We start from the raw sequence: 21526 nt of genomic DNA on the forward strand, positions 1-21526 counted from the left end.
GTGAGCCTACAGTTGAAAAACACTGAAAGCGCATTACCATTAAGGTATGAGGTAAAGTAATAGAGTATGCAAATTGTCTAATGAGAAGTACCATCTTGTGTGAATGAATCCTGTGTAACAGCAATCTTTTATAGTTCTGTCACAGCAATCTTTTATAGTTCTGTCACAGCAATCCTTTATAGTTCTGTCACAGCTAGAAGCCTCAAATAATTCTGCTTCTCTTGCTAAAGAACAACTTGTCCTTTACGTTCAGAGTGTTGGTGAAGCTGGGTACTTAAATGGCCCTAAAGATGTTTCATTTCGTTGGCATTGCAGCGATGAACATCATACATGGACTTTTTAGGTATGAAAGGAATTTTCTTGAAAATTTTTTGAATTTATGACAAAGCATTTCTCCTGCTTTTTGCCAACCATGTCTAATCTAAAAAAAAAAATTTTATCCAATAGGAAAGGATTTTCAGCATACTGGGAACACAACTATCAACAATGCAACATTCTAGGGGTGCTATTTTATCATTTAAGAGCCTTATACAATGATTTTCATCTGCAATTTGTATGGCCTTTCCCAAGCTTCTGCCAGAAATTGAATCTATAAGTCATGTAAGTCACATGAGCAACAATTGAGATGCTTAATGGTGTTTTTCTTTTCTCAGCATAGGTTAATAGTAACATTGGATCTGAAAAGATTCTTGGTTGGGGCAAGACACTGAATAAATTGTAATGATTGAATGGATGACATGACATTTCTATACTTAATTTGGATTCCCGAGACGGTATGTTATATTTAAAAAATTGAAGTGCATATCTGGGCTCCCTTCCTTTCCGTAGCCCCGTTTCCCCTTGACTCGTAATAAGCCCGTAGGGGGTCATGCCCCTACTGTACGGTATATATAAAAACAACATATACCGAGGTTTGGAGGGCTCTGGCCGGAAAGGGGACGTGGGGTGCCGCTTAGTCCGATGATGTGTTCACGGAGGGCGACGTGGCTGCCCACAAATCCGAACTAAAGGTTAATCGCTCCTGTAAAAATGTTCCAAATCTTCAGCTCTTCTTCCGGCTTCTCTTAGCCAATCACCGGGTAATCTCCCCGGTGGGTCAACAAGGCAGTGTCTCCCCCTGCCTGGGTTGACGGCAACTTTTGAAAGGGCTATTGTGCCTTTTTAAAGTTGCAAAAATAATTGTGATGTGCAGAGAATGGCCAATAAATTTTTTTTTATAAAATGTTTTTGCAAAATTTTTTTCTTTCATTGTCTGTGTTCACACATTACATTTATCAACTTTTTTTTTATTTCAATTCACCTTTATTGTTTATGCCACCTTTGATTGTAAGCATTGGTCCCATTGGTTTATCGTTTATCTGTAAACATTCAATTATTATCCAGGGATCGAACCCTGGATGTTCGGCATACCGCGCCGATGCTATACCAATGAGCCATGAATCATATGATGTCAGGTTAGCTTTTTTCTAGTCACTTGCGGACTTGCATTTACACTTTGAATAAAATTGAAACGTAGATCTTTATATATCTACTAAGGTTTGAACCCAGGGTAACAGTTACCGCAGCTGAATGCTCTACCACAGAGCTATGAACCTTATGAAAGTTATAAAAAGATAAATATATACTTGTGAAAGACTACATAAACATCCTATACTATAACATATGATATGCGATAATAGATATGATAGATATATCTCGTGGCTCAATGTTAGAGCATCGGCGTTGCACGCTGAATGTCTGGGGATCGATTCCCATACCAGTAAAACAATATACAAGTATAAAATTACTTCAGAAAATATCCAGGTATTACACGCTGTTCCTTGTCTAAGTTAAAGAATTCAAGAAGTGTAATAAGTACTAATTGAATACTAACAGATAAGCGATACAATGGTGGCAAAAACCATAAAAATGAATTGAGCAAGCTAAATAATAAAAAAAGTTGATAAATGTAATGTGTGAACACAGCTAACACAGACAATGAAAGAAAAAAATTTTGCAAAAAACATTTTATAAAAAAAAATTTATTGACAATTCTCTGCACATCACAATTATTTTTGCAACTTTAAAAAGGCACAATAACCCTTTCAAAAGTTGCCGTCAACCCAGGCAGGGGGAGACACTGCCTTGTTGACCCACCGGGGAGATTACCCGGTGATTGGCTAAGAGAAGCCGGAAGAAGAGCTGAAGATTTGGAACATTTTTACAGGAGCGATTAACCTTTAGTTCGGATTTGTAGGCAGCCACGTCGCCCTCCGTGAACACATCATCGGACTAAGCGGCACCCCACGTCCCCTTTCCGGCCAGAGCCCTCCAAACCTCGGTATATGTTGTTTTTATATATACCGTACAGTAGGGGCATGACCCCCTACGGGCTTATTACGAGTCAAGGGGAAACGGGGCTTCAGAAAAGAAGGGAGCCCAGATATGCACTTCAATTTTTTAAATATCAAATACCGTCTGGGGAATCCAATTAAGTATAGAAATGTCATGTCATCCATCCAATCAATACAATTTATTCAGTGTCTTGCCCCAACCAAGAATTTTTCAGATCCAATGTTACTATTAACCTATATTGAGAAAAGAAAAACAACCATTAAACATATCAACTGTTGATCATGTAACTTACATGACTCATAGATTCAACTTCTGGTGGAAGCTTGGGAAAGGACATACAAATTGCAGATTAAAATCATTGTATAAGGCTCTTGAATGATAAACGAGCACCTGTACAATGTTGCATTGTTGATAGTTGTGTTCCCAGTACATGAAAATCCTTTCCTATTGGATAAAATTTTTTTTTTTAGATTAGACATGGTTGGCAAAAAGCAGGAGAAATGCTTTGTCATAAATTCAAAACTATTTGAAGAAAAATCCTTTCATACCTAAAGAGTCCATGTATGATGTTCATCTCTGCAATGGCAGCAAAATTAAAACATCTTTAGGGCCATTTAAGTACCCAGTTTCCCCAACACTCTGAACGTAAAGGACAAGTTGTTCTTTAGACAGAGAAGCAGAATTATTTGAGGTTTCTAGCTGTGACAGAACTATAAAGGATTGCTGTTGTACTGGATTTATTAACACAAGATGGTACTTCTCATTAGACAATGTGCATACTCTATTACTTTACCTCATACCTTAATGGTAATGCACTCTCAGTGTTTTTTCATCTGTAGGCTGACTCTTCCATCCTGTAACACTTCCAGACTTGATTTGATCCCCCATTAAATTCTGTGAATGCAAAATAATAGCATTAAAAATACTTTTTCAATAGACATAAAACCGAAAAGTACCTAATCCATGTTTCATGTTGAACTTGTGCCATATCTTGGTTTCCGTACCACACCCATTTTCGGCCCAAATACGGTCCCACAATTTGTTCACTTCCTTCACTGCATGGGCTTATTACTAACAATTCTTTTTGTGCAGCACTAACAGAATTTAAATTTAACACACTGTCAGGTGGTAGACTGAATAACTAAACAATATATAATTGTTTGTTAAAATTCTATACTTATTTTGAATTCTTATTTGAAAAGTTTAGGTACCTGACTGTGTTCGCCTAATGCCAATTCATCCTCATGTTCAGTTAGAGAAGAGTTTTGAAAAACCTCCTTCACTGTTTGGAAACTGTTCCGTTCCAATTTGTTCTTTTCCCCTAGCTGAGCTTGTAGACTCAAACTTTGAGCTACAAAACACAAATGAATAAAAGCAAATAAATAGAATCATTATGTATTAGGCCTTACCATCCTTAGCTTTCCTGTTATCTAATATTTTGTGCTGTTGCAATAATTGAGCCTGCAGGTCCATAATTTGATCTAATAAACAATAATTAATAATTCAAAACAAATATAATAATGTTTATACTTACCATCCTTTTGTTGTATTATCTTTTCCATTTTTCAATTGTTCCTCCAGCCACGCGTTATTCTCCATCCACGCTACTGAACTAACTGCGAATGGCATCCAATGGACTAATAATGAGTCTGAAGATTGCCTAAAAAAAGAAAAAAGTGTGATTTTTTTTTTTTTGGCGAAATTTTTTTTTTTTTTTTATGTAAAACGGATTGCCATACTTTGATTGTTTTATTTATGAACTGCAAAACCAACAGGAAAACTGATATTGTTTTTGAAATAAGCATTAAATTTTGATTAAATTCCACGAGTTTTTTAGATTTCCAAGAGATGTCAAACAAAAGTGGGAAGGCTGCGATTCATTTTTCAAGTTCATTTTTGCATTTTTTTTTTGAAATATTCGTAAAAAACAGAGGGTGCGCTAAGAGGTCGGACAAATAAGCCCGACCCTCTATGTGTCGGGCTTATGTTTCTAGCCAAACATTTTGACAAAACTACTTGAAATTCAATGCAAAAATAAACAGTTATTTTAAAACTATATTGAATATTGGGCTGTAGCGTTCAAACCACAAACCCAATGCAAAAATAAACTTGATTTTCGTGGTTTCCATTCAATTAAGAATCGAAATCATGTATTTTAAATGAAATTTAAATTTTGGCCAAAAATGAAAAAGTGGAAAGCAAAAATAAACTTGATTTTCATGATTTCCATAATCAATTTTAACGATGATTTTGATTCGAAATCAATATTTCAAAAACCATAAAGTGCAAAAATGAACTTTTTTCATGATTTCCATTCAATTTTGAATCTAAATCATGTATTTTAAGTGATATCTATATTTGGGCCAAAAATGAAAAAGTGGGAAGGCTTATAGCCTTCTCACTTTTGTCAAAATCGGCCGAAAACGAAATCTCACGGAATTGGATGAAACTATACCGAATCAATCAAAATTTAACGGTGATTTCGATTCTGTGATTGGTTTTGTCGCTAAGTCAACCGTTTTTGAAATAAATGAAAACAAAGTGTTTTTTTACTTGTTAGCGCACCATTTGTTTTTTACGTTTATATCAAAAACTATAAAGCCAATGCAAAAATGAACTTGATTTTCGTGATTTCCATTCAATTTTGAATCGAAATAATATATTTTAAGTGAAATTTAAATTTTGTAAAATTTTGTAAAATTAGGTAGTTTTTGGTTTGCCTAGTTTTCATCGCCATCGCTAGATGGCGTTTGCTTTCCCTCCAAGTTAAACATTTTCATAGAAATCTTTAAACAATGCAAACTTTATGACGGTGTGGCCCTTACTTTGGCACAGGTGTAATGGAACGCAAATTATGGCAAGTAACTGTGTAATTTTACATAACGCTGTCCAACAAGTGTGACATAACATGTAGCAATATGCCGTATAGTAGAGTACAGGTAAACAATGAAACTTTAAGGTAGAGGTAACGTAAATCTGAATGCCGAAAGCTCTTGAAAGAAGAAAATATATTTTCGTCGTAAGTTGAGGAAATGCATACTTCACCTCGATTGACCCTTGCGTTAGCAGTGACCACGCCAACGCGTTCTTATTGCATCAAATGTGTATTGCAACTCTAATAGAGTACAAGATTTGTCAAGATAATATTTAGCCATCTCACTCATCACACTAAAAGATTACATATTCATTAAATTATTACAAAACAGGAAACCTGCAGTTTGGCTAAATGCAAACTTTATTTAGATAACAATGTTCTGAAATCTGTTGGTGGAAGCTGGACACGGTTCTTGCTGATAGGTTAAACAAAAACCTAAATTGCCCTGTTCTCCCTCGCCGGCTTCCAATCCGTTAGTGAAGTAACGTAATTCAAACGGCACGGACCTCGCTGAAAAAGGTAGAAATTTAAAAAACAAAGCAACAAAACAATTTGCATTCTCGAACAGATGTCTTGAAACAAAATCTAATCAACTTACTAAATACTGGTGTTGATCTGGTTTCGGCATTGATGCTGTTAAAGGCGCTGCCGCACAACCGAGCGGCACAAACGGCTCCGTTCGATTTAATAGCCTGACCTCGTATATCCGAACCGCAAGGTATCATTAAATAATCCGCGGTACAAGCTGCATCGACTCCGGACGCAACCGTAGTAGCCCCAGCCGTCAAAGCGCCTGAGATGGAGAATCCGAGTCCCGGTAAATTGACCTGATCAGGACACGCGTTGTACTGCATTTCGCAGAAATCCTGCAAAATTAACGCGTGCAATATTTTTAATCAACAATATTTCTTGGGGAAAATTGTTACATTTGTTTGTGTTTAACTTACAGATTCTTGTCGGATGCAAATTGTATAATCTTGGAACGAGAGTTGTCGCGCCGTGTTGACGCCTCTGGCTTCGAAAAAGAAGTTGAACGACCTTAACACGCCCACACTTCCGGTAAAATACTGCAAACATCCCGGGGGTGCTGAAACGATTAGAATTTGACAATTTTTTTACTTTGGGTTTGAAGCAGGAAAGGTTTTAAAAAATCATGAAAGAAAAGGACGAAATCAAAAATAATGAATGCATTTGCATACCTGCGAAACCTTCGTTGCAAGGGATTTGTGACACTCGAATCTTCCAATTGCGGGCTGACATCACGCCAGCAACCAAATTACTTGTAATCATGGTCAGCATGATGGGTTGTGTACTGTTATATCCGATATTCAAATACACTATAAGATTCAATCGGGAAACCGGTTAACGAACCAATGCATATTTTATTTTTAATGAACTCTTTTATCAACATACTATGCTGTCCAGCGTTGTCACCGCAAATGACAGGTACCGGTGACGTGGTACCGGTTACCACAAAGCTATCCGCGACGCAACGATGTTCCACCGGTTCCGGTTGGGCAATCGAAAATGCCTCGAAATCCAGCCTTGAAAATAAATTATCATAATCAGGGAGATTGTAAGTTACTTTCTAACACTGCTCTTTTGTCTTTTCTTTTTCTTGTCGCTAAAAAAAGTGCTAAAACTATTTTCTTAGTAATACCGGAGTTGACAAATGTTGGGTGCTAGTCGATTAACAGTGGTGTAACATTGCCCTGCAGCTGTATACGATGCCGGATAACCCTGATTGACGAAATACGTGTTATTGGCGTAAATAACACCCTGGCATGTTTTTGTGGCTAGAAAAACAAAATAAATAAATAAAAAGGCATTTTGTTATGTCGAACAATTATCCGAATGTTTTGACAGGTACGACTTACTGACGCAACATAATCCAAATCCCCTGCCACAAGAACCTGAGATGTTGCCACGGAAAGCAAAGCATTCGGGGTAAGAGAGACATGTACCAATGTCACCACTCAATGCCCTGCAAGCTCGGTTGTTGTTGATAACAGTATCGAATAAGCCGAAAACTGTCCTTGGGCCAAATTCAATATGCAAAAAAAATCAATAGATTAATTAAGATTTCAAATTAGTTTTAGAATTAAAAGTGTTACATTTTCCATCGCGAATGTCCCAGGCTGGATTCAATGAAGTGTTGGAATTGGACAACGTGATTTCCGATGTAACGAAAGGCAAGAAGATGACGGTAGACAATAGCAACTGGACCACGGCCGCCAGCATCTTTGAATGGAGATTGACCTGCGAATGCCCGACAGAATGGAAAAGAAGTTGCATTTAAAGGTTTTCCTACTCGCAATAACTTCCGCCTCGACCGCTGGCTATGCAGGAAAATATGCAAATCTCAGATCCGTTACTGAGTTGTTCGTAACGGCTCGAAAGGTGTAACTTCCGCCCCGATCGACGCAGTCGCTCCACATTTGATAGCCACGGCCTGATTGATCCGTTGAGAAGCTGTGTATTCCGGAATGTACGACAAATACGTTACAGTATAATTAGAGCAGGGTCAAGAAGTCCAAGACAAAAGAAAATCTAGAAGAAAAACTAGAACGTAAGACTTTTGTTTCCTCTCTCGCATAAAGCCACACAAGACGGAGAAGAGGCAAGAGAGATCCGGGTTGCATTCACTGTGATTTCAGATAGTTTTTAAATTTTTCTTGTTGTCCTTTCACATTTAAAAGGTAGCAATAAACAAAACATTAAATAGTTGTTCAACATTTGGCGGTGGGTCGATGGGGAAATAGCTGAGAATATTATCATATGTTAGTGTAAAGAATGCCCTTCTGATTCTAAAAGGGCTCGTGGTTAAGACATTGACACCGTACCAAGGCTAGACGTGATAACGAGATTTCCTTCCTTTTGGTTCGTGAGGTGAACTCAGAGAGATTCAAAGGATAAATGAACACAACAAAAAGAGAGGTAAATGGAAGATCAACAATTGTTGCAAATTGGCATTGGCCTTCTGCTTAGCGTAGAAAGCAGAACAATTGCACCGTTACTATAAAACTAAAGAGACATTTGTGTGCGAAAGGGTTGAATTGCCTCTGGGTCTAGAGATTTTGAATAGCTATATCTTACATGACAGGCGTGTTGTTGGGTCTCGCATGTCCAACAGCTTAGCTACAGATATCCACCTACTTGTCTACTAGACTCCTTGTCAATGGAATCGGTACTGGCGAGCTGGTTTAAGCGTGACGAACGTTTTTTTGGCCTCTTCTTTGTTTGCCTCGGTTTCCTCCTTGATTTCAGTGTAACGTTCCCCTTTTATTGTCACCACCTTGTTGTCTAAATATCGCACCATCTTCTTAGGTTGCTTTTAAAAGAAATAATATTCTTGACTCAACATATTATTAGATTTAAAAACTCTAGTTACAGTTTTGACTGGAGGAGGCCTGTGCTCACGTTGATCATCATCTTGGTCAATGTAAGAATACTTTTCAATAATCTTCTTCTTGAGTGTAGTATCATTAACTGGTCTTGTCTTGTGCAAAGAAGTTGTCTAGCATACCAGTACTTTGCAATAGATATTTCACAAAAACACTTTAAAAAATACCTCTGGGTTAGAAAGGGATTCCCCTGTTTCCTGCCTGTGGAGAACAAGTTGCACTGCTTCTTCAACACAACTATTTGACAGTGAAAGACAATGAGTGGCCTCTACAAGAGAAATTGATGGGAACATCTCCAACAAAAGACGAACATCATCTGTTTTCTCAAACTCCTAAGGACAAAAAGAACCGATTTTATTACAGCAAAAAAAGTAAAAAGTAATAAGCTTTATCACATAAAACAAAATAGACACAGCACTTACCTGGAAACCCGACTGTGACGAGTCACTTGTGCTTGCATCGCTAGATTCTGAGACTCTAGGAGACAATCTGTCTGCTTTTATCACTGCTGGAGCAGGGAACATTAATCCAACATCCGTCGTGACCTTCAAGCCTTTTGAATCTTATCCAACAAAAGGAAACCGTGTTATCATACACCTACAAACTACATAAACAATCAAGGTACCTTCTTTAGATTTTGAGAGTTTAGATGATAGCTCAAAGATCCAGTGACAAATGACAGTGTGTGGGATGGAAGCAAAATCAGGAAAATATGCAGTGAGCATCTCACTGAAAGATTCTACATCAAATATATCTTCCTGGCACAAGTCAGATCCAATTTCTTCTAAAATGCTCACCACATAGCTTAAAACAATTTCATCAATGTAACTAAAATGGAATAAAATACAAAACAATAAGTTACTCCCATTTCTCAAAATATACTTGACAGAAATAATTAAGGGGTTAAACCTCAGGTTGGCCTGTGGAATGTTGTCTTTAAGAAATACCAAGAGAGATTCTTTTACTAAAACTTCTTGGTCTTCCACGCAACTCATGATTCAATCAATAAGATGAAAAATGAGATTCGATTTCGGACGAAAATTGAAGTGGCTGGTTCAGTTTTTTAATGCGAGATAACAATACACGAAGTTTACCAATACAATTGTTTATTTTAAGGTTTTAAAATAGACGAAACTCTTCGGAACTCTTTCAGAGACAGGGGACAGTGTCGAACGAAAAAATATTGACATGGGAGTGTGCATGTTGCCAGATTTTGGAGGGAGTTTGGGATTTTGGGCTTATTTACTTCGTTATCGTTATACCAAGGTTACACAAAAGTCACCGAGTGTGGGTATGAATTATTCACTATTCCAGATCATCATCAGTAACTTGCTCATCGACCCATACAAATTTGTGACAAGTGTACCGTGTGTCGTTGTCTGATTGTTTTAGTTAGAATGGAAGCTACCAACTCTGACAGGTACGGGTAGAGATGAGGTATAGAAGGCTTTAAAAACAATAGTTATGCAAAAGTTCAACTTAAGAAAGCACCATTTCTTTATAAGCAATCAATCAAGTAATTCCCAACAGGAGCCAAGTAGGGCTTACAAGATCAACCAGCCTGCTCAAAGGACCATAAGCTTTTACACAAACAGCTACAAGGCATTACCAGTTAAGACCTGTCAATTAGACCATGTTTGATCTTGTCAGGTTTTAACCTAAATTTACCATTTCAGATGGGTTGTCTATGCTCTACTTTATAAGATAAATGTCTAATACTAAAAACCTGTTGACAGAAAGAAAAACAAATCCATTCGACCTGGTCGTTTAACGAAAGTTACTTGATTGTAAGAAAACCTCGCGGCATGACCCAACCCTTGTAGCTATTTTAGCATGCAAAGTTCAAATTTACCGACTTCATGGTTCCGTAACATATGCAAACCTTTACAATAGGCAATATTTTTTATTTTACAATATCCTTGAATGGAGTTTTATCTTACATGCCTCATGATTACTGTGCGGAATATTTTTTTAGAAAGAAAGTCTAGAACAAATTACATGTCAAGAGCAAAAAATTGATTAGATTCGAAATTTTTTAAACATGCCCTTTAGAAGTTTTTTACGTATAACTAAGCAGGTGAATTTTATCAAAATAGCAAAATCCCCGCATGTTTTCTGTTACACGATTAGTGAAAGTTTAAAGACAAAAGAAAACTTGTCAGTACCTAAAATGGGAATTTAGGGACAGACATTCGCACAGTTTAAGTGTCCGATGACGAATTTTTTAATGCCAGCTTTCCACGCCTTTCAAGCGAAATTTATTGGGAGCTTACAGAAAGTTTTTTATCTCAGGAGAAAGCATTAAACCCCTGCTAAACCCTGAAGGTAATTACTATTTTATAGGCAAATAAATCAAGTTTTTTTTTATAAGACAATATTCTAATAGCACATAACGATAAATTGAATGACTTCAACTTAAAAAGCTAAATTGTCTGCCACGTCATTTGATCCTTACAAAATCCCAAAGTAAACGACGCATATGTACCAGAAAAAATTTTCATTTATTTTTATTTTATGTATAAACAAAAGGGGAAAGTATAAGACTAAAAAAAAACGTGGGATGTTTGAGAATAGATTTTTCTGTTTGTTTGTTTGTTTTGTTTTAGCGTCCATAACCGGCTCCAGCCCCAAATTGGGTCTGGAATTGCTGCTGATTTTGGAAAGCCGAGTTGGACTGTTCGACAAGACTGGCTTCGGGCTTGAACATTTGCTGCTGCATCCAAGGAGCGACTGCCATAACGTCAGAATAAACTCCCGGCTGTTGTTGATTGCTGCACCCCACCGACCAAGACGACAAGCCGATTAGGACGTGACTGCCGTCGGGACGTACGCAGACCAGTGGAGATCCTCCATCGACCTGGTGAATGCATAACATATACACATTTAAGTAGCTAACTCATATCCCTATAATACTTTCGGAAATTTGCATAATTTTTGTAGTTGGTGACTCACCTTGCATGGGTTAATGCTGTTTTGGGTAGAAGCACAAGTGAAACTCTTATGTAACTTAAAATATTTGCCTAAATGGCTGCTTTGCAGTGAGTTTTGGCAATCTTCGTTGCGCACAACACTAACCTGGACCTTATTCAAAACACCGCTTTGTAAACCTGCCAATGCCATTTGCATACCATTAGCCATGTAAATTTGTGGTAAAAAAAAAAATAGGATGACGTCTGAATCGAATTGAAACATATTCCATCTCAAATTAGACGGCACATACCAGACAAAGTATCGTGACCCCATCCGGAGACGACGCATTGCGAAACTTGGGGCTCGGATTGCGTTGGAAGACAGATTGGAGCAATATGTGCTTGTCCCGAAGGTGCGGCTGCAGCTAGCATGAGAACGGCTGTGTCGTGGAAGAGAGAACCTTCGGCGAAATCAGGATGACCGACGACAGCTGTCACGGGAATTTCATAATGCGGTAGAGGTTCATTAGTAGTGCCTACATGCTGTTCGCCAAGTCGCACAATCAGGTTAGAAGGGATAGTCCTGTAAAGCCAAACATAATTTTAAAAATTAGACATTCGTTTCTAAACACACGGACGTTTCATTTTATCTTACCCCTGGACACAGTGGAACGATGTAGCGACAAATTTCGATCCGATAAGAGCACCGGAGCAAGTCATGGATCCGTTGACATTGGCAATCATGACATGCCAAGGAAATTCTCCTAACGCAGCTTCGCCATTGCCAAGTAATTGAGAAACGGGTCTGGAGATACCGCATTGATTTTCCAAAACTTGGCTAGCTGGCGCAGGCGGAGGCGGTGGTGGGGGGATGAAGGATTGTTCAACCACAGGTTGCGTTGTTGGTGGAGGAAGAACGACAACGGGTGGCGGAGCCACAACGGCTGGCGGAGCCACAAAGGGTTCAATCGGAGGAGGCAAATAAGATAATGAAGGGGCTTCAACTGGCTGTACTGGTGGTGGAGGTGGTCGTGTAGTAGGCGGTTGGGTAGGAGGTGGAGGTGGTAGTTTACAGCAGACACCAGCCTGGCCATCTTCGGGGTTTTGGCATCTCTAATGAATAGAAACAAATGAGCGTATTGAATTTTTAGTTTGAAATTAAACTGTTGTCTTACAGCGTTTGGACTGTTGTCGAAGGGTTCGAAACGACCACCACAAACGTGAGCTGGGATGCATTCCTGGGTAGGAAGGCATTGAATGTACGGTGGTTGAGTAGGGGGTGGTGGAGGTGGAGGCAAATAAGAATCAGGAGGTGGTACTATTACGGGTTCAATGGGTGGTGGTGGTTTAGTTGGCGGTGGGGTAGGAGGTGGTGGTCGATTGCAGCAGACTCCAACCTGATAGTCGACAGTCTGACATCTCTGTAAAAGATAAACGTTTAAATGAAACAAATTACATGAAGCTAAACAAAAATGGATCAATGTTTTCTTTTACCGCGTTTGGACTATCATTAAACGGTTCGAACCGACCACTGCACACGTGAGTTGGAACACATTCTTGGGTTGAAAAACATTGAATGTATGGCGGTTGAGTTGGGGGTGGTTGCGTTGAGGGAACATAAGGGACAGTAGGAACTGTTGGTACGGGTTGAACAGGTGGGGCAGGAGATTGCGGCTGAATTTGTTCTTGGACAACTGGTGCCACAGGAGGCATGCCCGGCATGGGCATACCAGCTGGCCAAGGATCGTTGTACAACGGATCGCGACAGCAGAAACCAATTTGATTGGTTTCCACATTCAGACACGACTAAATACAAGGGATTTCAATCAAAAAAAGTGAAACGTTTTGTAACAATTCAAAACCTAACTACCATCAGAGGTGTACGATAGGGTTTCAACTGCTCAGAAAGGAAAACGGGCTTGTCAATCATAACACCGTCGATGCTGCAATACTCTTCCGGTACGCATTTCAATGCTGCAGCGCAACCGGGATACGGTAAAGAATTGGCTGGTACGGCTGGTGGGCCTTGTGCCACTCTTAATTTGTTTTAGAAAGAAGCGCAAATGAAGATGCGAACAAGTTTAAAAAACGAGATACGTACGAAGCTTGTGTTGGTGGAGCAGCTGGTGGAGGTGGTGGTCTAGTTGGAGCTGGTGGTGGAGGTTGGGTGTTAACCGGCGGTGGCGGGGGAGGTTGGTACGTTGGCGGTGCTGGGGTATAAACCGGTGGAGGAGACGGGGTATAAACGGGTGCAGGTGCGGGGGTGTAAACGGGTGCAGGTGACGGGGTGTAAACGGGTGGGGGAGCGGGAGTGTAAACTGGTGCAGGTGCTGGTTGGTAAACAGGTGGAGCAGGTGAGTAAGCGGGTGGTGAAGTTGGTTGATAAGCGGGTGGAGTCTGAGCCAAAACGGGTGCCGTCACCGGATAATAAACCGGTCTCCTCGTAGTGGTTGTTGGCGCTGGTGGATAGTATATCGGTGGCGAAGATGGCAAGTGAACCGAAGGGTATGTCGATGGCGGGGATGGATGTTGAGCCGGTGATGGATAATACACAGGCGACGAGGATGGTGTACATCCACCGGAGCAACCCACAACTTGTTGGTTCTGAGCTTGCGGTGAAGGTGGATAATAAGTAGCAGGAGGTTGTTGTACCACCGGTTCCGGCCTTGGAGGGGCGTCCTGGCAACACACTTCGATTCCGGAAGAACCGCAAGGTCGGCCGTAGTTCATCAACTATTATTCAAAAATGAAAATGTACCATTTGCAATTCATCCACCATATTTATAAATGACTCATTGTTATCGTGTCTTGATCAATCGGCATTCCCCAACCCGAACACGTTAGCTGAATTCCTTAAGGTGTTAGGGAGGAGGACAATAACCGGTTTGAAAAAAAAAAACCAAAGGTAACACGAATAAATTACCTCGTCGATTGACGGTCTCTGCGAGGTGTGGCTCGAGGTGGATGCAAGTGAGATGACGCCATTCCTGCAAGATTGGTAGTGGACGCAAGAAAATCGACGCGGGCAATCGATGCCTTGATGGGTGGAGCACGGATGGCCAGGTTTTTGCCAGTAATGATTGCAACAGCTACCACCTCCACTGCTGCTGATGGACGGCGATGCCGCAGGTGCGCTAAATAACGGAGAACTGCAAGCTTCGCCGCTGCATCCGGCGACCGATGCGTACGTCTGCCCCGGTTTACCACCGGATGAAACACCTTGATTTTGACCCGCCCCTTCGCTAAACGGCGATTGTGAACCTTGCCACCAATAATGTTGTTTCTGCTCGTTGCGACCTGCTTCGAGTCAGTTTGCAATCAACATCGATGGAGGTCTATAAAAATTTTTTAAATGGAGTTAATTGTGAAGTCGAGACACTTACCTGAACGACTCGGTTGGATTCCCAATGAATCGTAGCTGGATGCGCTGAAGGCTGGTTCGAAACTGGAACCGACCACTGCATTGTACGAAGTGTGAACCTGGCCGCGAGGTTTACATTCAATCAAAACACAAATGGATATCAGGAGACAGGTGAGTGTCATCAAATGACAAACCATCCTAAATATTTTATAAGGGCAATAAAAAACGAAACATGTTTAGTTCGACTCTGGTACGATGTCATCCGAATTATTTTTAATCCATCAGTTCAAAAAGTTACCTGAAAGATTGAAGAAATCGGGAGGGAAAATGAGCGGACCAGACACTAGGAATGGAGAAGACGTAAGAACTAAACCCAAACTGAAGGAGCCCAGGAGTCTGACTGGGCTTTAAATACCTGTGCATGCGAGAGGCTCTCTGATTGAGCCCACCTTGACGGTTAGCTTATATGTACCATATACATTATTTTTTCTTCTTTTCTTTCTTGTTCTCTCTCAGTCTTCCCTGAGCCAAAAGCCACCTCCTTTGCCCGCTAGCGTTTGTTTCTCTCCATCTCCTCATTCGTTTCTTTCGTTCATACGCGTAGGTGTTCGTCTTGTTTAGGGGGCTTTTCATCATGCAACACCATCCACAAAATCACGAGATGACCGGGAATATTCACGTACCTATAGGCTTGACTTGACACATAAAACAAGAATCTTTAGAAAAACATTACAAACCAGAAATAGGTGGAATGTTGTCTAAGGTCAATGTACACGTTTGGTCGTTGCCGAAGTAAATGTTACACCTAAAAAGAAAAATTATGGAACTTCTTTGCGAAGACATAATCTGCTATCACGGCTATTTATCTTCGCATAGACAAGTACTGCCATTAGGGACGGAAAAGCCCGAGAGTACAGTTACTTAAAAGTGCCGGGAAGTAACGAAAAAACAAAAAATAACGTCAGTGGGAGCAAAGATATGCCGTGTCACGGGCGTCTAAAGTTCACGAACACCGCGTCTTTAGTACCTGTGGATGTCCACGAGCACCAGACGCACGCATACATCATAAAAAAAACATGTTTTGCTTTTTTTTTTATACCTTTTTCTTTCCATCACCTTGCGGTATTTGAGGTTTTGTTTGAAGCTCCGTGTGTCTGGATGAATTGGGTCGTCGCCGATGTTGTCCGAGGGAATGAGATTTTCGCCTTGACGACAACTATTAATCTGGCAAGGAATGAAGAATAATTCAAAAACCACTGTGACGCAAAATGAAATTTACTTTGATTCGCTTGGGGTATTAGAAATCATTGGCGAAAAAAACGTGATGGATCGCACGATCCGGGATCGATCGAAAATGGCGTGAGCAGATAAGGATAAAAATTCGCCTCGCCCTGTGCCCATATTGAGAATCTGAAAAAAGCAAAAATAAAGAAAAAGACGGGAACAAAGAAATGGCCTCCTCCCATGTTTCACGAGTTTTTCAGTTTGGATCTTAAACAAAGTATAAATATATATATTTGTACCATCCTTCTGGAACAAAAGAACAAAAATAAAAGCTATTGTTTGCGCATTCGTTCTCTTAATATGGGGTTTTTGTCGGTCCGATTCACTATATTAGCACTGACGTCATCTCATAACGTACGTGCTTCCCCAACACGAGTGGTTTTTACTCACGTTTTGTTTGACGCAATCATTTTTTGAGCGACATTCTTTGTTCAACAACGACCCGCATGGCCAACCGGAAACTAACATATGACAGCTTACAATTGTATGATACTCGTATGAAGAACAATCATTTCTGAGTCGCAAAATTTTAATTTAGACCTTGAAACTGGACGATGCCAAAAATAAGAAAAGCGTTTTGCTAACACACCCACGAAAGAAAAACGAAAGGTCCTCTTCCCAAGACCAAAAATGGAGGGTTCAATTGAAGTTGACTTGCCAAAAGAAATGGTAAGATGGATACGCCTTTTTATGAAAATAGTTCTACGCATTTTTGTTTTGTTCGTTTTCCACAAAAACCAAATCGAGTAGCAGTTTTTTTCCCAGCTCGTCACATTACAATGATTAATGATTCGGTGGCGCTGAATTCATCCACGAGAATGCTGCAATGTTGACATGCGAGGGAGGGTTTCACGCCAACGAAGAGACGGATGTCTGTACACTACACAATCGACCTTACCCTCAGAATGAAAAGGAAGGAAAACAAAATAGTAAGTTACCAATCTCATTGGCAATGGAGGACGTTTCGGATGAGTAGGGCGTCGTGAGAACACTCAGCCCGGAAGGTTAAATTCATTTACGATCATGCCCACAACGACAATCAGCTATGAGGAAGCTCTGAACATAATGCTAGTTAAGAGAACATGTCAACATTATGAAGGAAACAACCGAGGCCGCAGCACTCACGTTCAATCGAGAGACAAACAAGGCCTGTGGTTCTTTATTTAAAACTGGACCTAGAAAACGTGAACGAGTCTATTACAGGGGCGTCGTTATGATACTCACGAGACAGGGTCATTCAAAATGGCCGTTGGAAGAGCCAAAGATTTCGATCATGAAGCATGACTTTGTTCATTTTCTCGTTTTTCCCTGTGGCTGGATACAAACTGACAGATGTTGATGTGATGACAGTCAATTCCTACCAGCAAAAACCAGATCCGGGTTTCATCTTCTTCACACATTCTTTTTGACACTGCTTGGATGTTGGCCAACTAAAGGGAAAGCTTGAATGATCCGACGTGTATTAGCAAATCTTGGCGCGTCGTTGCCAGAAAGAAAGTGAAACCCGTCACTGGCCTAGAAAAAAAAACAGGAATAGCAAAAATGTGCAAACAAAAAGGAGAAAACAAAATAACAATAACAAAAAAACGGAAAATACTAATCAATAATAAACATCTTGCGTAGTAGTGGCGGCACGAGCTGCTTTCTATGGACGACACTTGGCTAATCGCCCAAGTTCAACAATGTGTGAGTCATCTCAAGGACGAATTGCAGTTACCACCATCTATTACAAATTAACATCAAAACAAAATGGGCGATGGCTGATATTGTTTTTGTATTGTCTGCAAGAAACAAACAGATGGAGAAGAAGACCAACATGTTCACGAAAGAAGGAAGAAACAAAAAAATGATGATGGAACTAAATTAATTAAATGAGATAGAGCATAGATTGCAAGGAAGAAAATAGAATTTTAAGACGGCCAAGACCATTTCAGAAAAGTAATCAACCACACAGCCAAGAGCAATCAATTGCACTTGGGGTTTATATTCTTTTTATTATTATTATTCTTTTTTTTTGTAAAGGTGGATTTTGCCCTTCCTTCGTTTAAGAGACACCAACAAAAAAATCGTGTTTAAATCTCTACCAATAATGGAAACAAATCTGTAAACGGATTCAAGGAAGCGAGCGGTCCGGATAAAATGCTGTTCTCCATTAGCGCCTTATTATTTAATTTTTATGCAATAAGTTAATAACCGTAACGATCCTGCAGAATGATAACAAATATCATCGTTAGTTACTTCAATAACACAACAAAAAAACACTTCCGATTGTTAACCTGTATGCTGCTAGCGAAATCGTTAGCCAATGAGGAGAGTTTGCTGGCCACTTTCGTAACACCCTGGCGAACACTTTCCTTCACTTCGTCCAAGTCAGGCGTCTTTAAAAACGAAAAGAATCGATTAGAAAGCAGCTGCATAAAAACAAGCAAATGGCATTACCTGGATGTTGTACCCAGCTCCGGCTGAGTTTTTAGAACGTCCACTGTTGGAATTGCCAGTCCCGAAATAGTCAGCAGACGAGATTCCCGACGAGCCTTCAAATCGTGACAAGTTTGTCCTTCGTTCGTACTGCAATTATTAAACCAAGCATTCCCATCATGGTCAAACAAGAAATGTTATTTTTTTTAAAGCAATAATACTTACATCAGCACTGCCGGAATCCTGGAAATATTGGTCAGATGAAATGGCTTTGGCGCTGCCGAACTTCTTTTGCGCTTCCCCACTGTCGGAGGCGCCAGAAGAAAATTCCTTTGTTTTCGTAGAAGAGCCATACGTTGAGCTGGATGATTTGCCACTGGTAGTGGATGATCCATAGTTCGAACTCGAGGAAATAGGACCTCCGAACGCGGCCGCGCTTTGAGACGACTTAGAAACAGGGGCGAAATCGCTCAACATGTCCCAATCCGAGTCACGACTTGATTTGCTGCTTCCCCCGCGAGTCAGCAAATCATCAAGTCCGGAATTTCTGAGAAAAAAAACGTGATTCGCGGTTAAAAACATAGCTCAAATCGACTACTTAAAAGGAGAAATCCTCCTACTTGGAGTAGAACGAATTAGAAGATTCTTCAGCCACTGCAAACGTTTTTCGGTCCAATGAAGCCAAAACGGACGCACTCGAGCTACTAGTGAAGGCCGAAGAATCTTGTTGAATAATGGCCATGTCACTTATGGCGGAATGACTGATATTTCTACACAAATGGAAAGGACCTGACGTGCTGTTTTCTATTATTATTATAAATGTACTTACCTCGGGCCACTGTTCGCTGCCATGATTCCCATGCCCAAACGTTCCACCTGTTGCGCTTTCGATGGATCTACCTTTTGTAGTCGTTCCGATTGTTTCTTCGACTCGAGGCTCAAATCTTGATAGGCTAGTCGTAGAGAGTTTGTCTATTTGAAATTTAAAAATACTTTGAATAGTAAAAGAGTAGTGAAACACTTGTTGATGGAGAATTCCCAGACACATACCTGGGATTCGGTTTCTTCTGGTTTGACGTCAGCGCTTTTCTGCGAACGCATCGAGTCGGCAAGTTGAGCTTCCTTTTCAATTTCGTCAAAATTGGTATGCACTTTGGTCGCACCCAATCCTTTTTTGGCGCCCATCTGTTAGCGGAAAAGAAAATAATACGGGAAATTGATAGACGAGTGTCGGCTAACTTAATTATACCCCTGGTTTTTTCGCTGCCGGTTTGCGCTGTCCAATCAGAGATTTTGCAACTTTTGGTTCCGCAACCTAGAAAATTGTAAAGTCATGATTTCTGAATTAAAACAGCATCAAGACCAGGAGTTACCGAGGGAGATGGATTGCTAATAACAGCGACATTTGGTCCAGCACCTTGGCATTCTGCCTCACATTCTTTCACTTTAACGGGTTCGGTGGCCTGTTAAGTTCAGATGCAAGATATCCTTATAAGAAAACTGTAGTTTTTTTCGTGTGTGCTAAACATATAGACTCACAACAATTTTGGGCAACAATGATCCATTTGTATTAACAGGTGTGGTATCCGGGAATGCTTCAGTTACTGCGAAGAAATCTTCTTCCTTTTTCTCTTGGGGAGCCACTGCTTCCGTGCCTGAATCGATGTGAAGCTTGAAAAGGAAACAGAGCTCAAATGAGTAACTAAAAACATGTGGTGGAAAGAATAAAATGCAATTACTTGAGTTCCGTGAATCCTCAAAGATTGGATAGCTAGATTGGAAAGCTTTTCCTTGTACAGCATGGCTGCTCTAGAGTTGTACTTGGTCTGTGCATCCATAGTGGTGCAGTTATGCTGCCGGAAGAAAGTTGCCTACACATTGCAATACATCACAATTATAATATATCCTTCCACACATTGTAAGGTTTCATACGGCATTGGCGTTTCCTCCGAGTTGCATGCTTCGTAATTGCACCCATGTCCATTGTGTGTCCAGCTGTGTGGAACGGACAAATGTGAGGTGGACTCCCAAATTTCTATGGACTGAAGAGCAATCGATGCAGATGAAGACTCCAAAAGTCACAGTTGACCACGTAGGATTTTTGGCTCCACAATCAAAACATGTCTAGGAAAAAAAGTAGAATTTGAACACCCATTTCTGCTATAAAATAATTGTATGTATAGTGTCCTCGACGCGATTAGAAAATGAACAAGCGAGCAACAGATAATTTCAAGTATTGCACAAGGCTTAACTGCCTCACCTTATTTGTGGGAATTGACCGTAACCTCTTAAAAATGGCCCTGCAATAAATCAAACAAAAATAACAATAAAAGATCTGTATCGATTCTTCTAAAAATTAAAGCGACAGAATTCAAATGATTTTTAAAGTCCATTTACTCAATATCGGCTTTACTAGGTGCTTCCACCGCCATTTTTTCTTTTGGGCAGATGATCCGATACGTCAACAAAAAACAATCGCCGAACGCTGCCACGTGAAACAACTGCCAAACGCCTTGTGAGGAAACTATAGATCGGATAGTCTACCAATTGATACTTCTTTCTACTGCTAGCGACATCACCTATTTCGTGCCGGGTACCAAAACTTGAAGCTCTTCTATTTTCTAACCACACGCAAAGTCAACATCTCATCCCCTGTAGCCTTAAGCTATTCTGGCTCTGTTGTTCCATTCGAACACCATGGCGCTGCAGAGCAATCGACTGGCAGCAATGGCAGATTCCAGTCTACATCTCTTTGGCATCCAACGTCGCGTGAAGAAGCCTCGTGAATCGATTCAATCGTTTCCAGATGTTAGGATAGCTAAATAGTCAACTAAATAATGCAGATAAAGTGTCTGTCCCTTGTTGAAACGATGCCCCGTTGAAAAGGGGACGCGAGTTATTCTTTTGCTTGTTTTCTTTTTTATGGTATCGTTTTTTTACG

At 40.2% G+C, this 21526-nt stretch overlaps 5 protein-coding genes and 1 long non-coding RNA gene across 11 annotated transcripts; 1 reads left to right on the forward strand and 5 right to left on the reverse strand.

Annotated features, from left to right (window-relative positions):
* The first annotated feature begins 127 nt into the window (after nt 1-127).
* LOC130693383 (uncharacterized) lies at nt 128-733 on the forward strand. The gene is made up of 2 exons (XR_009001678.1): nt 128-343; nt 448-733. It is a non-coding gene; the product is annotated as an uncharacterized LOC130693383 (long non-coding RNA).
* Nucleotides 734-2887: 2154 nt separating this feature from the next.
* LOC130693378 (uncharacterized) lies at nt 2888-3937 on the reverse strand. Of its 2 annotated transcripts, XR_009420673.1 has the most exons (6): nt 3869-3937; nt 3744-3815; nt 3546-3685; nt 3291-3475; nt 3135-3228; nt 2888-3065 (listed from the first exon to the last, which is right to left on the reverse strand). XR_009420673.1 is itself a non-coding variant. In XM_057516510.2 (5 exons), exons 1-5 carry the CDS (start codon nt 3894-3896, stop codon nt 3222-3224), a joined length of 432 nt encoding a protein of 143 aa, XP_057372493.1. In that variant the 5' UTR covers nt 3897-3937; the 3' UTR covers nt 2888-3221. The 2 variants fall into 2 exon arrangements, 1 of the variants encoding a protein (XP_057372493.1); XM_057516510.2 differs by having other exon boundaries at nt 2888-3228.
* A 1482-nt stretch (nt 3938-5419) lies between these two features.
* LOC130693381 (uncharacterized) lies at nt 5420-7642 on the reverse strand. Its single transcript, XM_057516514.2, has 8 exons — nt 7324-7642; nt 7087-7239; nt 6870-7005; nt 6623-6753; nt 6409-6546; nt 6157-6296; nt 5808-6075; nt 5420-5719 (listed from the first exon to the last, which is right to left on the reverse strand). Exons 1-8 carry the CDS (start codon nt 7502-7504, stop codon nt 5574-5576), a joined length of 1293 nt encoding a protein of 430 aa, XP_057372497.1. The 5' UTR covers nt 7505-7642; the 3' UTR covers nt 5420-5573.
* Nucleotides 7643-7669: 27 nt separating this feature from the next.
* Nucleotides 7670-9809, reverse strand: LOC130693373 (CUE domain-containing protein 2-A-like). Its single transcript, XM_057516504.2, has 6 exons — nt 9523-9809; nt 9239-9441; nt 9036-9175; nt 8781-8945; nt 8601-8726; nt 7670-8540 (listed from the first exon to the last, which is right to left on the reverse strand). Exons 1-6 carry the CDS (start codon nt 9606-9608, stop codon nt 8385-8387), a joined length of 876 nt encoding a protein of 291 aa, XP_057372487.1. The 5' UTR covers nt 9609-9809; the 3' UTR covers nt 7670-8384.
* A 1286-nt stretch (nt 9810-11095) lies between these two features.
* On the reverse strand, nt 11096-17510 carry LOC130693363 (inactive serine protease scarface-like). 5 transcript variants are annotated; one of them, XM_059494566.1, is made up of 12 exons: nt 17392-17510; nt 16000-16107; nt 14906-15081; nt 14446-14822; nt 13624-14255; nt 13393-13558; nt 13017-13328; nt 12698-12943; nt 12178-12635; nt 11834-12105; nt 11566-11720; nt 11096-11470 (listed from the first exon to the last, which is right to left on the reverse strand). In XM_059494566.1, the coding sequence occupies exons 3-12, from the start codon at nt 15078-15080 to the stop codon at nt 11216-11218; spliced, it is 3048 nt and encodes a 1015-aa protein (XP_059350549.1). In that variant the 5' UTR covers nt 15081; nt 16000-16107; nt 17392-17510; the 3' UTR covers nt 11096-11215. The 5 variants fall into 5 exon arrangements, with proteins under 5 accessions (XP_059350549.1, XP_059350548.1, XP_059350546.1 ...); XM_059494565.1 differs by having other exon boundaries at nt 17397-17419; XM_059494563.1 differs by lacking the exons at nt 16000-16107; nt 17392-17510 and adding an exon at nt 15182-15331 and having other exon boundaries at nt 14446-14819.
* Nucleotides 17511-17922: 412 nt separating this feature from the next.
* Nucleotides 17923-21097, reverse strand: LOC130693369 (ADP-ribosylation factor GTPase-activating protein 2-like). The gene is made up of 14 exons (XM_057516501.2): nt 20983-21097; nt 20846-20885; nt 20518-20709; nt 20325-20456; nt 20125-20256; nt 19959-20048; nt 19835-19900; nt 19636-19770; nt 19415-19557; nt 19206-19355; nt 18811-19132; nt 18607-18735; nt 18444-18545; nt 17923-18371 (listed from the first exon to the last, which is right to left on the reverse strand). The coding sequence occupies exons 1-14, from the start codon at nt 21015-21017 to the stop codon at nt 18354-18356; spliced, it is 1686 nt and encodes a 561-aa protein (XP_057372484.1). The 5' UTR covers nt 21018-21097; the 3' UTR covers nt 17923-18353.
* Nucleotides 21098-21526: the final 429 nt, after the last annotated feature.

Source organism: Daphnia carinata, chromosome 3 (genome assembly GCF_022539665.2).
Source record: "Daphnia carinata strain CSIRO-1 chromosome 3, CSIRO_AGI_Dcar_HiC_V3, whole genome shotgun sequence".
Classification (NCBI taxonomy): domain Eukaryota; kingdom Metazoa; phylum Arthropoda; class Branchiopoda; order Diplostraca; family Daphniidae; genus Daphnia; species Daphnia carinata.